General features: G+C 43.9%; 2 protein-coding genes across 4 annotated transcripts in view; one reads left to right on the forward strand and one right to left on the reverse strand.

Annotated features, from left to right (window-relative positions):
• The window catches only part of FKBP1B (FKBP prolyl isomerase 1B), a 56,875-nt gene extending 50,633 nt beyond the window's left edge, over positions 1 to 6,242 (reverse strand). The window contains exon 1 of one of the 2 annotated variants that reach the window (XM_083379916.1): positions 6,195 to 6,242. The gene's annotated coding sequence lies outside the window, so the exon portion shown is untranslated. The remainder of the gene's footprint in view (positions 1 to 6,194) is intronic. The other variant, XM_083379919.1, reaches the window with a different exon arrangement.
• A 286-nt stretch (positions 6,243 to 6,528) lies between these two features.
• Positions 6,529 to 18,800, forward strand: LOC310650998 (WD repeat and coiled-coil-containing protein-like). Of its 2 annotated transcripts, none has more exons than XM_083379911.1 (4): positions 6,529 to 6,604; positions 10,042 to 11,960; positions 13,358 to 13,475; positions 17,212 to 18,800. In XM_083379911.1, exons 2-4 carry the CDS (start codon positions 10,065 to 10,067, stop codon positions 17,493 to 17,495), a joined length of 2,298 nt encoding a protein of 765 aa, XP_083236037.1. In that variant the 5' UTR covers positions 6,529 to 6,604; positions 10,042 to 10,064; the 3' UTR covers positions 17,496 to 18,800. The 2 variants fall into 2 exon arrangements, with proteins under 2 accessions (XP_083236037.1, XP_083236038.1); XM_083379912.1 differs by lacking the exon at positions 6,529 to 6,604 and adding an exon at positions 6,940 to 6,985.
• The last annotated feature ends 2,417 nt before the right edge of the window (positions 18,801 to 21,217 follow it).

Here is a 21,217-nt window from a genome sequence, read left to right on the forward strand (position 1 = left end):
CAACTGCTTAGTCTTGTTCCACTTAGCATGGGAAATATTATAATGAAAGCAACAAATATTTGGACTCTTAAGTGACTGTGAGTGGAATACTGCTCCTGAAGTACTTCCACAGATCACAAAATGGAGGCATTTTTCATTCCCCCCTTAGTCCCTCTGAAAATCTTTTGGAGGGGCATTAAAGGATTCTACAGGATATATAACAGAAAATGGGAAGGGATCATATTCATATTAGATATTTTTTTAAAAAATTAAATTGCAGATACTATTCTTAACTGGATCCTGAGGCTTTTTAACTGGATTTACCTTACTGTGGCTCTAACACTGTTCAGAGCCCTGCTCCTATTTGTACTGGGAAAAAGCTTGTATTGGAGGGAGTTATTTATTTATTTATTTCGATTTATATACCCCCCTTTTCCCGAGGGACTCAGGGCGGTTTACAGGGCAAATTAAAACAGTGCAATGTACAAATTAAAATAAAATTAAATTAATAGCCCCAAAAGAGTTTAAAATTTAAAATCTTAAAATCCCTCAGTCCAGGCCGGCTAACTCAAATAGCCAGGTTTTTAGGTCCCGGCGAAACGAGTGAAGGTCGGGGGTGATCCGGAGTTCCACAGGCAGTTGATTCCATAGGGCAGGCGTGCCCACCGAGAACGCTCTCCCCCTGGGGATCGCCCGCCGGCACTCCCTGACCGGCAGGACCCTGAGGAGGCCCTCCCTGTGGGAGCGCACAGGACGATGGGAAGTTATTATTATTATTATTATTTATTTAATTTATATACCGCCCTTCTCTCAAGAGACTCAGGGCGGTTAACAGGGCAATACGTAAAAGACAGATACAAAAGTTAAAATTATTAAAACATGATTAAACAATGCCCATAGTACAAATTTAAAATTAAAGTCATAATAACAAACCCACCCCATCCCATCAGGCCAGGCCCGCTTCCTTAAAGAGATGGGTTTTAAGGTCGCGCCGGAAGGAGCGGAGGTCGGGTGCCATCCGGAGCTCTACCGGAAGATGGTTCCATAAGTCCGGTGCACCCACAGAGAACGCTCTCCCCCTGGGGGCCACCAGTCGGCATTCTTTGACCGGCGGCACCCTGAGGAGGCCCTCTCTGTGGGAGCGTACTGGGCGGAGGGAAGTTGACGCTGGCTGCAGGTGCTCCCCAAGGTATTCTGGACCCATGCCATGGAGGGCTTTGTAGGTCATTACCAACACCTTGAACCTCACCCGGAAGACAACTGGCAACCAATGCAGCTCGCGGAGCAAAGGTGTAACACGGGAGTATCGGGAGACCCCCGACACAACTCTCGCGGCTGCATTCTGTGCCAGCTGGAGCCTCCGAGTGGTCTTCAAGGGTAGCCCCATGTAGAGAGCGTTGCAGTAATCAAGACGAGAGGTCACGAGCGCATGAGTGACCGTGCGCAAGGCATCCCGGTCTAGATAGGGCCGCAACTGGCGCACCAGGCGAACGCCCCCCTAGTTACAGCTACAATATGGTCTTCTAAAGAGAGCTGTGAATCTAGGAGGACTCCCAAGTTGCGAGCCCTATCTACAGGAGGTAATGACTCACCCCCCATAATGAGGGGTGGGATATCCTGAATATCCCGGGATGCCGATACGCACAGCCACTCCGTCTTGTCGGGGTTGAGACGAAGCCTGTTCCTCCCCATCCAGACCCGGACCGCCTCCAGGCACTGGGACATCACGTCGAGGGCATCACTGGGGTGGTTTGGGGTCGAAATGAAAAGTTGGGTATCATCAGCATACTGATGATACCCAACTCCAAAACCACGAATGATCTCACCCAGCGGTTTCATGTAGATGTTGAACAGAAGGGGCGAGAGGACCGACCCCTGAGGGACTCCACAAGCGAGAGGCCTCGCGGTCGACCTCTGCCCCCCCATCAACACCGACTGCGAACGTCCCAGGAGATAGGAGGAGAACCACTGAAGAACCGTGCCTCCCACTCCCAATCCCCTGAGACGCCGCAGCAAGTTGATGCTGGCAGCAGGTGCTCCCTAAGATAATCCGGACCCATGACATTTAGGGCTTTATAGGTCATCACCAGCACCTTGAATCTCACCCGGAGGGCAACTCCGGAATGGCAAGAGCATGTGCAGATCCTGCTATTATATTGTATATAAATATCTTAAATGTTTACAGTACCTACACACGGGCGCATTAGTACCTATTAATATTTACCCAAATGATTAAGTCCGTCACTCCATCTTTTCCAGATCTTTTCCATATATCTAAACTGTGCTTTTAAAAAAGCATTTGCCCAAATGCTATTTGTATAAACAGTGGTGCTTAAAAGTTTGTGAAGCCTTTTGAATTTTCAATTTTTCTGCATAAACATAACCTAAAATATGATCTGTTCTCCACATGTCTTAAAACTAGGTAAGGAAAATCTAGTTAAATAAATGAGTCAAAAACCTGTTATACCTGTTTCATTTGTTCATTGAGGAAAATGATCCCAAACTATATATTTGTGAATGGCAAATGTGTGCAAACCTCTAGGACAGTGGTGGTGAACCTTTTAGAGACTGAGTGCCCAAACTGCAAAACCCACTTATGTATCGCGGGTGGGCGTGGCCTGCTGGGTGGGTGTGGCCCACCGGGTGGGCATGGCTACGGTCGTCATGGCAGACTGGGTAGGTGTGGCCGGGGTGGGCATGGACAGTTCGATGTTGCTCCTGGGGAGGACTGCCTGTGGGGGCCGGGCAAGGTTGAGGGAGATCCAGAGCGTCTCCGGTGGGTAGGGCCGTGGGCAGGAGGGCGTCTTGCTCAGCTGATGGCTTGGGGGGAAAGGGGGTATCTACACCCCCTCCCAAATGCTGCCATCTCACAAAAGCAGGATGAAAACTCCACAAAGCGGCAAGGAAAAAAAGTTAAAACAGAAGTGTCGGTGGTTTTCTTTCCTGAGGGGGGGCATGTGGGGAGGCTCCTGAGCCCTGAAGCTCCCCTGAGAGGGGGAGGAGGAGAGTGGGGAGGTGCTGTGCTGGGATTGGGGCTCCTCATGCCTTCTGCTGCCTGCCTGCGCTTTGCCCCAGATGCTATGGATCTGCTTGTCTGGCAGGGCGGAGGCACTCTCGCGCTTGGGGACACAGTGTGCCTGCTGCCTCGCTTGCCGTGATGGGGCTGGGCTGGACTGGCTGGGCGTGGAGCCTCCTCACCGCTTCTTCCCTTGTGGACATTGGGAGTGCCCATGGCACCTTGGGCCTCAGGTGGATGGAGGCCAGAGGGGAGAGGGAGCCCCGGCTGCCCACCTGCACTCTTCTGCCGCTCTGCTTGCCTGGCAGGGCAGGGGCACGCTCGAACACAGGGACGCACATGGGGCTGCTGCCTTACTTTCTGTGCCGTCCTGGGGCAGTTGCTGCCATCCAGCACTCTACAGCCTTTTGCCAGCCAGTTGGGAGCGCCGGGATGCCTCCCTTTGGGCTCCCTCAGCCTCTCCTCCCCCTTCCAGGCTGGGAAGCGCTGGACGGCAGCAGCTGCCCCGAGATGAGCAATAGGCAGGGTGGGTGCTCCCAATGTCCATGGGAGAAGCAGCGAGGAGGATCTGTGCCCAGCCAGTCCAGCCCAGCTCGGATGCATGGCCACAGAGCAATTTTGCGGGGCCCCAGCGGCCTGATCCGGGCTCCAGAGGCCTGGAAAAGGCCTCTGTTGCCCGGATCTATGGCTGCTGAGAAATTTCACCCCCCCCCCGATGCAAGCTCCAGAGGCCTTTTCCAAGGCTCTGGAGCACAGATCAATGGCCATGGAGCAATTTTGCAAACCCCCAACGGCCTTATGCAGGCTACAGAGGCCTTTTCCAGCAAATATGTTATATTTTGGAATGGCCAAAGTGCTGACCTTAATCCTAAAGAAAATGTTGTGGAAGGACCTGAAATAGGCAGTTCATGTAAAAAAGCCCACCTAAATCCCCAGTTCAGACTTTCTGTAAAGAGGAAGGAGCAAAAATTTCTCCAAGCGTATGTGCAGGACTGATCAAGTATTATTGGAAATGTTTGCTGCAGCTATTACTTCCTAAAGCAGGGCTTTTCAACTTTTTCATCCATTTTACCACTTTTAAGATATGGCAACACCTGAGCACCACCAGTCGCCTACCAAGGTGTCAAAAACATGACCCCCCCAAAAAGGAAAAAGTGATGAAGTACAGGTAGTCCTCAACTTACAACAGTTTGCTTAGTGAATGTTTGAAGTTACAACGGCACTGAAAAAAGTGCCCCTGAAGCCACTGCTGAGCAAGACACCTGCCTGCTTGCCCGGTGGCGCTCTTTCTCCTATCCGAGGTTTTCATTGTTGTGAGCATTTCTGTTGAGGATTGACAGCGGGGGTGGGGTGGGGTGGTGTTTGTTTTTTATTCCTCCCCTCTGCTGGGTGGTTGCAGCAGTTTTTGGTCACTTCACATGACACTGGGACAGTGTGACCATCATAAATATGAATCAGTTGCCAAGCATCTGAATGTAAATCACAAGAGCCTGGAGATGCTGCAACATTCCAGCTGATCGGCACTTCTTCTGGGCTCAACAGAAGCGCCAAGATCAGCGCTGAGCTCCAGCTGGAGCCTGGCACTGATCCTGTCGCTTCCGCTGAGCCCTGACAGCCCTGCAGCTCCATCCGTCTCTCGCTCAGGCTTGTGCGGTGCTGCCACCGGTTCAGCTCATTCCCCTCCCCCCGCTACCACATTTCTAGGATGGTTGTGTATCACCTGCCAGGTGCCAATGTACCACAGGTGGTACCCGTACCACTGGTTGAAAAGCCCTGTCCTAAAGGGAGTGGGGGCATACCAGTTACTGAAAGCAAAGCCTGAAATATTTTGCCCCAGAGAAATATATACATTTGGATCAATTTCGCATATTGAAGGAAATGCCTTCATCATGGTTCAGTCCAAGCCTGGAATAAACAACATGGTGACTGCTTTAGAAAGAAAGATGCAGTTTATTGAAGAGGAGAGACAGACAGAAAGATGGCTCTGGAAGAAAAGAGTGGGTTTTTGTATAGGGAGTGGGTTTTTGTACCCTTTGGGGCTTTTGTTTGGAGTTGTTTCCTGTTCCTGTTTGAGGCTTTGTATTTCCTATGTCATGTATTCTGACCTGAGTCTGGGTGTGCCCTTTCTGGTATTCTGATGGTGGTGGGTTAATCCTATTATGTCCCAAGGGTCATAGCCTGCTTTCCTGGGGCTGTAGCTGATGACTCTTAGATTTTTGGTGTTGATTCTAGGGATCTTTTTTCCTAACCCGTTTCCTGATTCCATTCTTTCTGACAAGATTATCACATCTGCAATTCTGCAGACTCGGTTTCTGTTTGGGACAGAGAAACTGGGGAAGGAGGGTTGGTTTCTGCCTTTAAATCCTTTAGGGAAATATTTTCTGCCTTTTAAATATTTCCAAAAATATTTCTTTCTTGGGGGAGGGGCTGTCTTCCCACACTCAATACAGTAAATAAATGCACAAGTATGTTTCTGACTGATTTGTTTAATTAGGTTTTCATTAACTTTGGACTTGTATGGAGAACACACCAGGTTTTATGTCATAGTATGAAATATTGAATATTCAAGTGTTCACAACTTTTAAATACCACTGTAGCAAACTGAGGGATAAATGGCATAAGTGGGTTGCTGAGGGGGAAAAAAATAAAGCTGACTTCAAATCATAAATAAATGAGCATTTATAATGCAAAAAACTGCCTCTGTTGTACCTTATCACAAAAATAAAATGTTTTTTAAATCTTGGAGTCTCTGCAATAAATTTGCTGCAAAGCGTAATTGTAAAAAAATGACTCTTGACACACTGATAACCTCTAAATATTATGAAAGACATAACACATTCTAGCTTTCTCTATTTTTAAAATTTGCCTTTAGAAGAGTACAAGAAAATAAAAAATAAAAAAGCTTATTGCTTGTACATATTAAAGAAAACAAACAAGATCAGCGACTACAATAAACCGGGGAGAAAAAAAAAACCAATAAAAGAGAGCGATTTGCCCTGATAAACCCACTACCAATTTGCGGTTGCTTAAAAAGACATTTCAGCTTTTTATGACTTCTGACTTTTTGGGCGTTAGCCGCAGGAACTCAAAACTGTGGAAAGTCGGCATTGGCATCTCCGAGCTCCTCTTCAGAAAAATCGCCTTCTAGCAGCCGCGCAAGCCCAAAAGCAACCCACGCCTCCCGCCATTTTCCCCCTACCTCCAAGCGCGCGGGGGGGGGGAAGGCTCCGCCACCAAGCAGCATGACGGGAAGGCTCGCGGGAGCTTGAAGTTTCCAGCCTTTCTGTCGCAAGGGGGCGTTTGTTAGATCACACACAGACCAATAGAGAAATAGAGCTCCGGTGACGCCACACCATAGGCAGGGCAGGGCATGCGTTGCTTATAGGCTTGGATCCCGCCTCCCTTTTTTAAGTTTTAGCCTTTTCGGAAAGCCTCCGCCAGCAGCGCCCCTTCTGGCGAGACTGGGTAAGTCCATGTGGTGCTGCCCGGCTATTCCTCCTCCCCAGACCGAGAGGCTGGGCATTCCGGCAGTAAACTGAGCATCGAGTGGGCGTGTGAAGAGGTTGATGTCGTTACACGGAAGGGCAGCCGGATCGCGTGTTTAGAGAGGTAAATGGGGTTGGAACCACACGGGCGCGATCGGAGGCGGCGCTGGACCCAAAGGCGGCCGAGTGGCGTCAGAAACGGGAGGAAGCTCTGCAAAAGAAGCCCAGGCGCTTGCCCGTGGGGAAGATAAAATGGTCAAGGGTGGGAAATGCAACGAGAAATTGCTCCCTAAAACCCCGAATCCTCCTTGTCCGGTCCCCTTTTCTTTCAGTCTTTAGGTTTCTGACCGGACTACAGTTCCCATCTTCCTCCGCCACTAGTTAACGCCGGTTTCCTAACGTGAAGTTTTTATCCCGACAAGCTCTGGGGACCGAGGTTTTAAAAGGCTGAACTAGGGAGTGGCGGATGGGTGTGGCGATAGACCTCCTCATCGTCACCTCCCAGGTAGTGGTCAAGGAGAGCCGCTTTCGAATTGCAGCCTTCGTCGGAAAAAATAAGGTGGCCACATCTTGAAAGATCCAAGCCTGAAAACGACAGGCTATATTCAGCTTGATGTCTGTATAATTTCCATGGCTTGGTTTGGCTTGGCTTGGCTTTCATCCCCATTACAACTCACGGTGATTCTGAGATCTGCTTTGGAATTTATCCCACTCTTGAAATGCGTGGGGGTGATGTGAGCAGGCATTTTTTTTTTACCTATTGGAAAATACTGTTGATTAAATTGGAGACAAATAGTCCTGGACTTACAACAGTTTGTTTAGTGACCATTCAAAGTTACAGTGGCACTGAAAAAAGGGACTTATGACCGTTTTTCAAACTTACAACCCTTGTGGCATCCTCATGGTCAGGTGATCAAAATTCAGATGCTTGACAACTGGTTCATATTTATGACGGTTGCAGTGTCCTGGGCTCATGTGATCACCTTTTGCAAACTTTTGACAAGCAAAGTAAATGGCGAAGCCAGTTTCACTTAACTCTTAGTAACAACTGCAGTGGTTCACTTAACAACTGTGGCAAGAAAGGTTGTAAAATGGGGCAAAACTCAGTTAACAAAGGTCTCCCCTAGCAAGAGAAATTTGGTGCTCAATTGTGGTCTAGTTGAGGGCTACCTGTAGTCACAATTTGATACAAAATAGACATGTGTGTCATAGTCACCCAGTTCATTTTTACAAGGAGAGAGAACATTTGGCTGTCCAGATGCTAAACTAAAAATCTCTTAGCATCACCCTATCTGGACCGAGACGCCCTACGCACAGTTACTCATGCGCTTGTGACCTCCCGTTTGGACTACTGTAACGCTCTCTACATGGGGCTGCCCTTGAAGACCACTCGGAGGCTTCAACTGGTGCAGAATGCGGCCGCGCGAGTTGTAATGGGGGTTTCCCGATACTCCCATGTAACACCTCTACTCCGCGAGCTGCATTGGCTTCCGGTTGCCCTCCGGGTGAAATTCAAGGTGCTGGTTATTACCTATAAAGCCCTACATGGCCTGGGTCCGGGCTATTTGAGGGAACACCTGCTGCCGGCATCAAACGCCCTTCGCCCAGTGCGCTCCCACAGGGAGGGTCTGCTCAGGGTGCCGCCGGTGAGAGATTGCCGGCGGGTGACACCCAGGGATAGGGCCTTCTCTGTGGGAGCGCCTGCCCTCTGGAACCAGCTGCCGGTGGAGCTGAGGACTGCCCCCGACCTCCGATCATTCCGCCGGGGCCTGAAGACCTGGCTCTTTGAGCTCTCAGGCCCAGGCTGAGGAGAAATTTTTAATTCGGGTTTTAATGTATACAGGGTAATTTAATATTTTTAATTGTTTTTTTTAACTTTTGTATGGTGGATTTTTAATTCCCTGTAAACCGCCCTGAGTCCTCAGGGAATAGGGCGGTATATAAAAAGGTAAAGGTTCCCCCGCACATGCGTGCTAGTCGTTTCCAACTCTAGGGGCCGGTGCTCATCTCCGTTTCATAGCCGAAGAGCCAGCGCTTGTCCGAGGACGTCTCCGTGGTCATGTGGCCGGCATGACTAGACGCCAAAGGCGCACGGAACGCTGTTACCTTCCCACCGTAGTGGTCCCTATTTTTCTACTTGCATTTTTACGTGCTTTCGAACTGCTAGGTTGGCAGAAGCTGGGACAAGTAACAGGCGCTCACTCTGTTACGCGGCACTCGGGATTCGACCCGCCAAACTGCCAACCTTCTGATCGACAAGCTCAGCGTCCTAACCCACTGAGCCACCGCGGTATATAAATGTAACTAAATAAATAAATAAATAAATAAATTGACTGCAACTGATGGGTGATGGGTTTGGGTTTTATTGTTTTTATGTATTTTAACTTAACTTATTGTTATAGTTTTTGGGCATCTTGTTTAATCTTTTTTAACTTTTGTATTCTTGTTTTTTAACATGTATTGCCCTGTTCACCGCCCTGAGTCCTTCGGGAGAAGGGCGGTATACAAATATAATAAAATAAATAAATAAATAAACTGTTGGAAGTTGTACTTCACCAACATCTGAAGTAGGGGTGTTAAACTGCCAGCCTGTGAGCCAGACGCGTCATGAAGAAACTGCGCCCATCTCATTGCCGGCAATGGCGAAAAACCTACGATATGTCATGCGACTTCGTGAGTTTGACATGTCTGATCTGAAGGATCGCAATTTCCTGTCCCTGAATGAACAAACTCTTTTAAATTAAAAATAGAAATATTCCTTGTAACTGATTAGAAATATTAACTGAGGGCCAGATATGGGAATTCCCTTTATGTTTTCAGTATCCAGAAAATGCTCCTCTGAAATCTAAGTAGCAAAATAGATTTCTGCAGTGTGATTGTGGCCTACTAATTTGACTTATGGGGTGATTTCAGGATGACGATGGGAATGAATTGCTTTTGCTAGGCCTCTAGTTCTCACATCACCCTGATAGTGTCCCATAAGTCAAAAACAGGCTGATCATTTTTAGCCATTCTTTGTCCAATATACCAAAATGTTACAGCATAGAGCTCCAGAAGAATTCAGATACCCAGTGTTGCTTTTTTTCTGAACTACAACATGGTCTTTTCCAAATTTGTGGAAAGGAAAATATGTATTTCTTATAAGGCAGACATGTCAAACTCGCCACGTCACATGACATCGCGCAATGTATCAGGAGAGTTTTGCTATTGCTGGCAATGGGGTGGGTGCAGTTTCTGGATGACACGTCTGGCCCACGGGCCGGCAGTTTGACACCCCTGTATAAGGTGCATCTTTAGATGTGATGTATAACTGCTGACCTGCTTTTTTCCCCTGTACTAAAATGTGGCTATCAAATTCACTTGAGACAATTTGTTTACTTAAAACATTGAGAACCAAAGTTAGGTTGAGTACCAATGAATCAGTTTAAAGAAGCTCAACAAAAGCCTCAATAGAATAAAGAAACAGTACCAATTATAAAATGTTCATAGTTTGCCTTCACTTACTTTTATGGCAAATTAGCTAGTAATTAGTAATTAAAACAGTATTTGTTTTCTTTGCAGATGTATTCCATGAAAACTTAAACATGGAGCTGGGGAAAGGGAAGCTCTTGAGGACTGGCCTTAATGCCTTACACCAGGCCATCCATCCTGTGCATGGGATTGCTTGGACAGACGGAAAGCAAGTGATACTGACTTCTTTATACCAGCATAATGGAGAACCTAACTTTGGCAACTCAAATGTTGTGGGTCAATTTGAACACGTTCATGGACTTTACTGGGGTCCGTTTTGTGCACCAGATGCTCCTGCACTTCTTGCTATTCAGCATAAAAGACACATTACAATGTGGCAACTCTGTTACAGTGTTTCAGAACAAAACAAGCTGATGGTGTATCAGATCAGTGAAATCAGCGAGTTGTTTCCTATACTTCCCCAGGGTTGTGTGTGGCATCCCCAAAAAGAAATTTTAGCTGTACTCACTACGCGAGAAACTTCTGTGCTCCATTCAGTGCGACTCAATAACTCCAGAATCAAAGCAGACATCAAAGGTAGCGGTATCATTCATTGTGCTTGTTGGACTGAGGAAGGCAAACGTTTGGTGATTGGGATAGGCAGCACACTCCATTCCTACATGTGGGATGATGATCAGAAAACTTTAAATGCTTGCTCCTTTTGTCCAATATTTGATGTAGGGGGCTATGTTTGTGCAATAGAACCAACTATGAGTGCTCAAGTGGCAGTTTCTACTGAACTGCCACTGGATAAGATCTGCAGCTTAAATGCTGGTGTTTCATTTGAAATCCCAAGTGAAATTATTGGAAATCCAATCCCTTCCCAAAGTAGCCCATTGGAAAATGATAGTGATGCCTCTGTAGACGATGGGAAAAAGTCAACAGACCAGGAAATTTTTGCATCATCCCCAGTGGATTTGACTCATCTCCCTTCAGGTAAACAGCAATCGGAAAACAGTCCCCTCATTAATCTAAGATCCAAAGATTACTTAACTGGAAGTGGTCACGATGCATCACATTTCATTTTGGTGACTTTTGAAAGAAAGGCGACAACTAGCAAAAAAGTCAGCATCCCAGGTATCCTGGTCCCAGATATCATGGCTTTTGACTCTAAAACACAGACTGTGGTAGTCGCCTCCAATACCTGTAACATAATTTTGACTTATTCCTTAACTTCAACACTCCTGCCTAACATTCAACAAATTCATTTGGAGAGGAATGAGAGGCCAAAGGGGTTATGTTTCCTAACGGAGAAACTGTTGCTGATCCTGGTTGGAAAACAAAAAATAGCGGATCCTGCTTTTCTTCCGTCTTCACGCTCAGACAAGTACATTCTCCGCTTGATAGTCAAAAAGATCACCTCTAGAGAAGGCCATTCTGCGCTTATGGGTCCTACTCAGGTTTGTTTTAGGAACATACCAGTGAAAAGAGAGTGCATTGAAACTCATTCTCCTGATGCTCACTTTCTGAGAGGAGGATTGCTGCTCCCGAATTGCATGAGCGTGCCATCTCCTGGGAAGAAAAAACTGATAGAAGAAATTGCTAACGAGCAATGCTTGTCAGCAAGAGTTGTGGATTCTGCTGAGAAAAAGATGTCCAAGGATTTTCCTCAAGATTTGAGAACTTTGGACGTTGAGCCAATAGCTCGTTCCTTTGGTCTTCAAGAGCTTGAAAATTCTTCAGGGCCACTAAATTTGCCAATTTCAAGCACAGCAGGAGATAGATCTCATGAAACAGACTCTAAGTTGTATGACAAACAAATGCAGAATTCTTGTGAAGTAAAAAGGAGCTTAGTGCAAAGTGAAAAAGAAGCTAATTGTATCTCTAAAAATCTAGAGGAGCTGTGCTACAGCTTTGCAGAATTTCAGCACCAGCTTTTTGAGATAACTGAGCTTGTAAGATCCGGAAAAAAAAATGTTCCACAGTATCCGCCATCTTGTGAACCTTCTTTTGTTAATGTAATTTGCCAGGTAACTTTCAAAAAGAGTATGCTATCACAGTTTTAATATAGCCAGATGTACTTAAAAACTAGTAATATTGATTCCTTCCTTGTGAGCTTTGCTGTAAAATTTCTGAAGAGCAACAAGCCATTTGCCAAAATCTAGTTATGTAAAGCTATTCTTAAAGATAGGAGAAGAAAGATTTGGACTCCTTTGGAGAAATCGGTGTGTTTGGGGCCTTTGTAGACTTTCTAGAATTGACACTGCAATGAAATCTAAAAAGTAATTTTCAAGAGGTTAGAAATATTCCAGAAATGCCATTTGAGAGCCAGTAGATTTGGCTACAGCACGGGTGTCAAACTTGCCACATCATGTGATGTGTCACGAAGTAGTGTGACTTTTTGCATTGCCAAAGGGGTGGGTGGGTGTAGCCTCCACATGATGCAACTTGCTTGTGGGCCAGCAGTTTGACACCCTTGGGCTAGACACTTAATTAAGACAAGAAAAACTCTGGTTCAAATCTCCATTAAGTCTCAAGAATTGCTGGCTGATCTTAAGACAGCTGTTTTCTCTTAGCCTAATTTTCCTTCCATGGGATTTGTGAAGATAACTCCTGGAATGGGCTGGAGGAAGAACCATGAATAAGTGTTTGTGTGTTGTGTGTGTAGGTGTGTTGCATGAAACTGCATGAATAGGTATTGCCTTGCACAGATCAAAATGACCTATTTCATAAATAGTAGTGGCTGTCAGACATGAGTGGCAGTACATTTTACCTATAGAGGCAGAGAAAACAAACATTGAACTGGATTCGTTTGTGACATCCTTTGCTCTAGTCTAGCTATTGATCTGAATATGCCCAAAGTGCTCCTTAACAGCCGGGGAGTGCGCGCGTGCGCAGGACTGTCCTGCCGGCTCCCGCCCGACGCCGGACAGCTCCGCCGATGCTGCCTCAAGAGGGAAGAGCATGAGGCGCATGCCATGGCTCCCCGAGGACTCCTTAGGAGCCGGGGAGCGCGCGCGTGCGCAGGACTGCCCTGCCGGCTGCCGCCAGACGCCAGCCTGCCCTGCTTCCTCCACAGTGAGAGGGGAGGGCGTGCCTTCCCGGGCTTGCTGATTTTCCGGCGTATAAGACGAAAAATCTTGAAAATCATATCAAAAGTTGGGGGGTTGTCTTATACGCCCAGTCGTCTTATACGCCGGAAAATACGGTACTATAATATTCAAGGTGAAAATTGTGCAAGTTCAGTCTTCGTAGTACCTTTGCATGTGCAGCTCTTACCAGTGGGCATAAAGTATGCACATGGCACTAAGTAACAACATGGTATCTGAATGGTATCTATTCCCCCACTTTGAAACCTGATTTTGTGAGTATGGGATTAATTCTTATGAATCACTACGCCTAAAATTCTTAATTCTTAAATTAACAGAAGGAGTCTTCCGGATCTGTTACTTCTGAACAGCGTGCTGTTGTCCTCTGTGATGGGAAACTCCGTTTGAGCATAATTCAGAAGATTTTCAGTGTGGGTGTAGTTGAAATGCAGCATAGTAAGTATGAAAGGTAACTTTGGGAACACTAATAAATGAACAGAGATACAGTTTCACATCCCTCCTTCCATAAAAATGTGGGAAGAGCCCACATAACCCTTTATCTCTTAGAGCAGACATGTCAAACTTGCGACGTCATGTGACGTCGCGGAACGTATTGGAACTTTTTCCCCATTGCCGGCAATGGGGTGGGCGTGGTTTTCTTGTGACGTGTCCAGCCCGTAGGCTGACAATTTGACACTCCTGTCTTAGAGACTAATAATATCTCAGGATACGTCAAGTCATAAGAAGTTGTAGTTCCACTCTGTACTAGTAAGCTGTATTTGAATGCTGTAACCATCCATAGGCCCCATATTTTAAGGACATTGATAAAGAGATGCTAGCCAGAATGGTGAAGAATCTGGAAATATATAGAATAGCTCCATATGCAGAATATTCAAAGGGGTTGGAAATGTTTAACCTGAAGAAAACAAACAAACAATGGCCTTCAACTCAGATTGGGTGCTGCGGGCCAGATGGAACAAACTCATTTTTGGTTCTTCCAAAAAGAAAGACTTGAACCAACGGGTGGAGATAGCAGGAAAATAATTTAAAATATAATTAGAAAAAACATAAACAGGGCTGGATGCATAATTTATCATCTCTATGGGAAGAAGTGTTTCTGTCCTTCTGAAAGTTTAGTTTGGTCTTTTGGTAAAATATATACTGCTCAAAAAAATAAAGGGAACACTGAAACAACACAATGTACTGTATTTAATAGTAGGATGTCTTATCTTGTGTTCCCTTTATTTTTTTGAGCAGTATACTTGGCATACACACTTCATAATCCTGCTGGTGAAAAACATGATACACTATACAGTGTCAGCAACTGAGCACTTTTAGTTGGCATCCTGTTTGGAAACTTACGAATGAGCTAGTTTCCTAGCTTTTTTTCTGTTACTGGCTCCAGCAAGTTTCTGGTTTTTGTCTCCAAACCTTTGAATTGTAACAATCTTTTCAATTGAGTTCTGCTAGTGATTCATCCAGGTAATTAATGGACTCATCCAAGTATTTTTTTTTTTTACAACAGTAATAATTTGCCACTGCCTCTTTCTGGTAGATTTTGTTGACTTCTGTCTAGTTTATAGCCCAGAGACTTCTTGGTGCTTCCTATCCAAGTACTACCCACATCTAACCCTATATAGTTGGGGTTTTTTTTAGATTAGAGTAGCCAGGTTTTCTTAGATGTCATCACATGGCTGAGTAAATCCTTTATTTAGTAAGTTGTTCCCACAGACTTTTTCTACTACTTCATATTTAGTTATTGAGACGTGTTCTTTTCACATCTCTTGAACTATGGCTGTCTACCATTTTTTGCAAACACGTAGATCTGTACATCCAAGTAAAGAAAATAAACTTGATCTAATTCAGCAACAGCTAACCAGTCCTCCTCAGTAATTTGATGCTTTGTTAATTACGGTTTATAATTAACATGACCTGGACTCATCTTGTTGGCAATTTTCAGTTTGATATATCAGCTTAAATATTATGTTACATACACAGGCTTGTTTGCTTGTGTCTATACAGATATTTTGAAAATCTTTCTTAGTGTTGGCCTTATCTGACTAGTTTAAGTAAGACTCTAAGCAGAAAGATTAAAGGTTCACATGATTGCAATCTTCTCATGATGTCACTTGCAACAGAGCTTTATATAACCTATGAAAGAAACTCCTCATAGAAACTGAAGCTCTGGCAGCTACCAAAATCATTTCTAAAATATGAAACTACAGCGCTGCATAAATTGGAGGTACAACCCAAATTCTCTCTATTCTTCAAATCCAGTTATACTTTTACAGTTTAAAAGTACGTGCTTTCCAAATACTAGCAGGACTGCTCTATGAATGGCAAGCAGAACAGGATATTTAGACCTGCCAGTTTTTATTCTTATGGAAAATATAAACCAGAATGAGATCTTCCTGGAAGGTGCATGTTAGAAATGTTTATTGCCCTCACTGAAATTATCTACAGCCATGCCACCATATCTGCACACCTTGTCTAGTTTGTCAGGGTGGGTATGTCATGTCTATTCCTCCTTTGCTCCCAACATTTTATTCACAATGCAGGAGTAATATGGGAAAACCTGGTGGTCCTATGTTGACAGAGCCTGTGACTGAAACTCCACATGCCTCTTTTCTCCTTGGAAAGAGAAAGGGAGGAAATAGTAGCTTTTATCTGCTGTAGGAAACTCTTTAAGTATTGCTGTGACATCAGTTATCCAGTGGCAATACTCATCCTTTACAGGATTAGCAGTCGGGTACAAATGCTATTACCGTATACCAAACAAATAGGGAAGCAAAATGTCCAAAATGAATGGGGGCATTCAGAGGAAAGCACCAATCCAGCCAAATGCTAAATAGAAGCACAGTAGAATGATAGCTTAGACCCGGGGTCCCCAACCCCCAGTCCATGGACCAATACCGGGCCACAGCATGTCAATAACCGGTCCAAACAAACAAGCAAAACCCCATCCACGAGATGCAGGCAGCACACAAAACCACGCAGCCTTCAGTCCACGGAAAAAGCTCTCTCCACGGAACCGGTCCCTGGTGCCCAAAAGGTTGGGGACCTCTGGCTTAGACTTTAATAATGCCAGGAGGAATCAAACACCACTATGCCTAGAACTTATTCATCTAGTCTTATGCCTTTCTATACTGACATTGTTCCTCTGTTTCTACTTAGGGATGCATATTGGTGCAATGCACAGACTGTACTTAAAAGGGATAAAAAGAACAAACCCTTAGGCAAATGAGCAGGGATGGAGAGAGGGAAGAGGAGGAGGAAGAAGAAGAAGAAAAATGAAAAAAAGATAGAAATATACTCCATGATCTGTCATCAGTGTGACCACAAATAGACTGGGACTGGGTTTACTCATTACTAGGGTTTACAAAATCAATTTGCTAGGTTTCCAATAACCCAATAAATTATTAAACTGATTGTGGTTTAACACTATTTCTTTTGTTTTAAATTATACATCATGGCTTATAATTTATTAGAACATACAGTGCATTCAGAAAGTATTCGGACTCCCTTCACTTTTGTCAATTTTGTTATGGTGCAGCCTAATTTTACACTTGTCGAATTTCATTTTTCCCCCTCATTAACCTGTGAGGCATTTGTTAAGTGAGTTTTGCCTCATCTTATGACCTGTCTTGCCACAGTTAAGTGAATCGCTTCAGTTGTTAATAACAGTTATTAAGTGAATCTGGATTTTCCGTTGATTTTGCTTGTCAGAAGGCCGCAAAAGGTAATCACAGGACCCCAGGACACTGCAGCCATCATAAATATGAGTCAGTTGCTAACAGTCTGAATTTTGATTATGTGACAAGGGGGATGCTGCAGTGGTTGTATGAAAAATGGTCACTTTTTTCAGTGTTGTAACTTGGAATGGTCACTAAACGGACAGTCGTAAGTCAAGGACTATATTCAAAGTTTTTCCCCCCCTTAAGATGCATTGTTAACCATTTTCTCTGTAAGCAAAAATGAATCAAAAAATTGTAGGAGAAACCAATCTTGTGTCCCATATATGTTGTATTCTAGTGGCTTGGTCTGACATTATTAAATTGGTCTTTGTTACAGAAGTAAGCAAGGAAGCCAGTTAACTGCTTAGGTACAGTATCTTGCAAATGCAAATGCCAACACAGTCACTGCTTCTGTTTGGAATTCCTTAAAATGTTTGTGTCTCTTTTGTCTTTTACAGATTTGTCCTGGATTATTCTTACGTCAGACAGTGAGGGCTTTATTCCATTAACATTTGAATCCCAGCAGGAGATCATTATAAGGGAGGTGGATGTCATATCTAATGACAGCAGTATTGCTTCTTGCAAACCATTACTTGCGGTCAATTCCACTGAGGGATTCAGAAAGCTTTCCTCCCAAAGTCTGGATTTTACAGCCAGCTCCATGGAAGTCTTGAGAGAAGAGTCTTCTCAGTGTCTGGTGGATGGCGGAGATTTTTATGAGCAGACCAACAGCTCTTCCTAATCATGACTGTTTGCAAGTTGATCGACGTAGAAGTGAAATCTTTCATGAAGCATAATTAAAGTTGGGACTGTTGTCTATTGTGCTTTCACAAAGGGGTGATATGTTGCTGAACTATTGCTCTTGCCTTTGATTCCTTTTTACTAATACTCCATGGCTTGCTGTTTTATCAAATAATTTTAAATTATTTTTGCCTGATAACGGTGGCAGACCAGCTGTGCAAGGCACTTTAAGTTTCTACAAAGCTAGGGCTGACTCAACATATTTTCATTTTTAAATTCTATTAGCAATTTTGCTAATATTTTGCTCTGCTGAACACAAAATTAATTGTTTGCCAAAGCCGAAAGAAGCTTTTTCTGGAGGAAAGAGGACTGTTTGTCCTTAGCATTTCCTCAGAAGCTTCAGTGGCATGAACAAACTGTAAAAAAAAAAGTGCGGATTTCTAGTGATTCTAGAAGTAGAAAGCAAAACTGAGTCATATTTATTACTGTATTATAAGGCAAACTGTTGTAGTTTCTGCATCATTACACTACTTCTAATTTTGTCATTTTACCAGTGCCTGTTACAAAAGTTCTTGAAAGTTAGGAGACCATTTACAAAACTACTTACTAGTGAGTACCAAAGTCCTTCTCATATAACAGTACCTGCAACAAAACCCGATTCATTTTGTCAGTTTTCCTTCAGTGTCCAAGAAACTGTTACAATACGCATGCAAGTTGAATAGTTCTAGTTTAAAAAAAAACATTAAAAATAACTTAATTCAGAATAGCTGAAGGCTGTCAAGTCTGAAATACTGTTCTGAACGCTGAATTATAGTGGATGAGGGGCTGAACTGATTTTCAAAACAAGTTTCACAAACCCAACGTTACATTGACAATCCTTAGGTATACTGGAACATAGTTGTAGCCCCGTTTAGACTTCATGGGAAAAAAGGAGGAAAGGGAACACTTTTATTTTTTTTTCATCTTTATCAAGCTAGAAACCAGGTGACGGAGTTCTAGTCTTGCTTTAGGCATGAAAGCCACTGGCCGATCTTGGGCCAGTCACTCACTCATCCCAACCCACTTCACAGAGTGGTGGTGGTGGAGAAAAATCAAAGGAAGAAATATTAGCTATGTTTGTCACCTTGAATTATTTATGAAAATAATAAAAGCGGGTTAAAAAATTATTAAATGGGGGGGAGGTGCCATCTGCCCCTAAACTTTGTATTTTACAGCTTGGAAGCAGAAGGGGGCAGTCACACCGATGAAAAGTAGGACCGGTATCTTTTTTTTTCCTTTTCTTGTTTTCTGTTGTGAAAAAGCCTTTCATGATTTAATTTAATAATTTAATTTGTATACCGCCCTTCTCCCGAAGGACTCAGGGCGGTGAACAGGGCAATACATAATAAAAACAATACAAAAATTAAAAAGTAATTAAACCATTATGCCCGTAGTAATTAATACATATTAAAATTAAAACTAGTTATAAAAACCCAACCCCATCCCGTCAGACCAGGCCAGCTTGTTTGAAAAAGGTTTGATGAGGGCGATGTGGATTTAACTTCTGGTCATAAATAATCTGAACCCTAATTTCCATCATCACCGATATTTGCCTCTGTCACCCTCACACCAGCTGCCTGCAATTAGTGCAGGTTCGAGTCCCACCAGGCTCAAGGTTGACTCAGCCTTCCATCCTTCCGAGGTAGGTAAAATGAGGACCCAGATTGTTGGGGGCAATTAAGCTGACTTTGTAATAATGCCGCTTGGGGTGTGTGTGTGTGAAAGCCCTAATAAGCAGGCATATACATAGAATGAAGGCTACTGCTAAGCTTGTAAGCCGCCCTGAGTCTTCGGAGAAGGGCGGGATATAAAATGGAATTAAAATTAAATTAAATTGTAAAAAGGATAACGGTAGCTATTACAATGTTTTTTTTCTCTTTTTTTGCTCCTTTCCCCTTTTTCTGCCCTTTAAGTCGCTCCTGACTAATGTAAGATTTCATAAATATCTTCAGTGGGTTATTAGATTGCTGTGTTTTTTGTCTCGGATAAGATATCTGAAAAGCAGAGCCGCTTTCAAATTAGTAGACGAAATAAGTATGTGTTGAGCGTTTTCAGCTGGATCTTCAACACACCAAAGCTTTCGTTTCACTTAATGAAAAATTACAAAAAATAGTTAAAGGGGGCAAAGATAACGAAAAGCCATTTCTAGTTTTCTTTACCTCAGCTGCCAAGTCATTATCCCCGCTGCTTTAACATTATAATAATTCCTTCAGCTCCTTATTCTTTTTCAGTCATCAAATCCAGCAGTCACAATCTCACTTTTTCCCCCCATTTTCAGCAGTCTACAAAAGGTTTCCAGGTTTTTATAAAAGTACTTATCGTTTTTTCCTTGCCCAAATAGCTCAGTTATCCCATCTCTGCTGGCTCGAGGACAATTTCAAGATTAAAACAAGCAGCTTTCAATTTGCAACACTAGGCAAACTAAAACCCTGTTAAATTCATGAATTCCATCGTGCTACTTTTTTCACATGTCAACAATATTGTATTTGTATTTGTATTTATTAAATTTGTATACCGCCCTTCTCCCGAGGGACTCAGGGCAGTGAACAGGGCACATATAAATAGAGGATACAAAAATTAAAAAAAGAATTAAATAATCGCCCAGATAAAACAGTAACAATATAAAAACCCAATTAAAAAACCCTAACTTCCCCCATCAGGCCAGGCCAGCTTGTTCAAATAAATGGGTCTTCAGACCGTGTCGGAAGGAGCGAAGGTCCGGTGCCGTCCAGAGCTCAACCGGCAGCTAGTTCCATAAAGCTGGAGCGCCCACAGAGAAGGCCCTCCCCCTGGGGGCCACCAGCCGACATTCTCTGACCGGGGGCACCCTGTGGAGGCCCCCTCTGTGGGAACGCACAGGGCGGAGGGAAGTTGACGCCGGCAGCATGGACCATGCAACATACAAGTAGGCCTTTACTTAAGACTACAATTGGGCCCAAAATTTCTGTTGCTAAGCGAGACAGTCGTTAAGTCCATTTTGCCCCATTTTACGACTTTTCTCACCACAGTTAAGGGAATCTCTGCAGTTGTTACCTTAGTAACGTGATAATTAAGTGAATCTGGCTTCCCCATTGACTTTGCTTGTTAGATCACAGAAGATCACATGACCCCCAAGACATTGCAACTGTCATGAACCAGTTGCCAAGCATCTGAATTTTGATCACGTGACCATGGGGATGTTGCAACGCTTGTTAAGTATGAAAAAACAGTCATAAGTCACTTTTTTCAGTGCCTTTGTAAATTGGAACGGTCACAATGCACTGTTCAAAACTACCTACATTAAGCCATAATATACTTTATTGGTTTGGGCTATGTCCGCCAAATGTGGCTTGTTAACCACAGTTTATGTCTTAAGATAATTTAACTATACCAGGGGTAGGCAACCTCGGCTCTTTTATGACTCATGGACTTCAACTCCCAGAATTCCTGAGTCAGCATAGCTGACTCAGGAATTCTGGGAGTTGAAGTCCATGAGTCATAAAAGAGCCGAGGTTGCCTACCCCTGAACTATACTATACTATACTACATGTGAATGAAGTCAGGGGCTCAACTGTTGGAAGAAGGAATTCCTGTAATTGTTTCTCAACCATCTAGTTAGGCATAACAGCAAAATGAGCCACAGCAGTTTATTTTTAGCTATGATTATTACAATTACTTATTGTAATAATTCCTGATTTTAAAATG

Source organism: Vipera ursinii (assembly GCF_947247035.1).
Source record: "Vipera ursinii genome assembly, chromosome: 1".
Lineage (NCBI taxonomy): Eukaryota > Metazoa > Chordata > Lepidosauria > Squamata > Viperidae > Vipera > Vipera ursinii.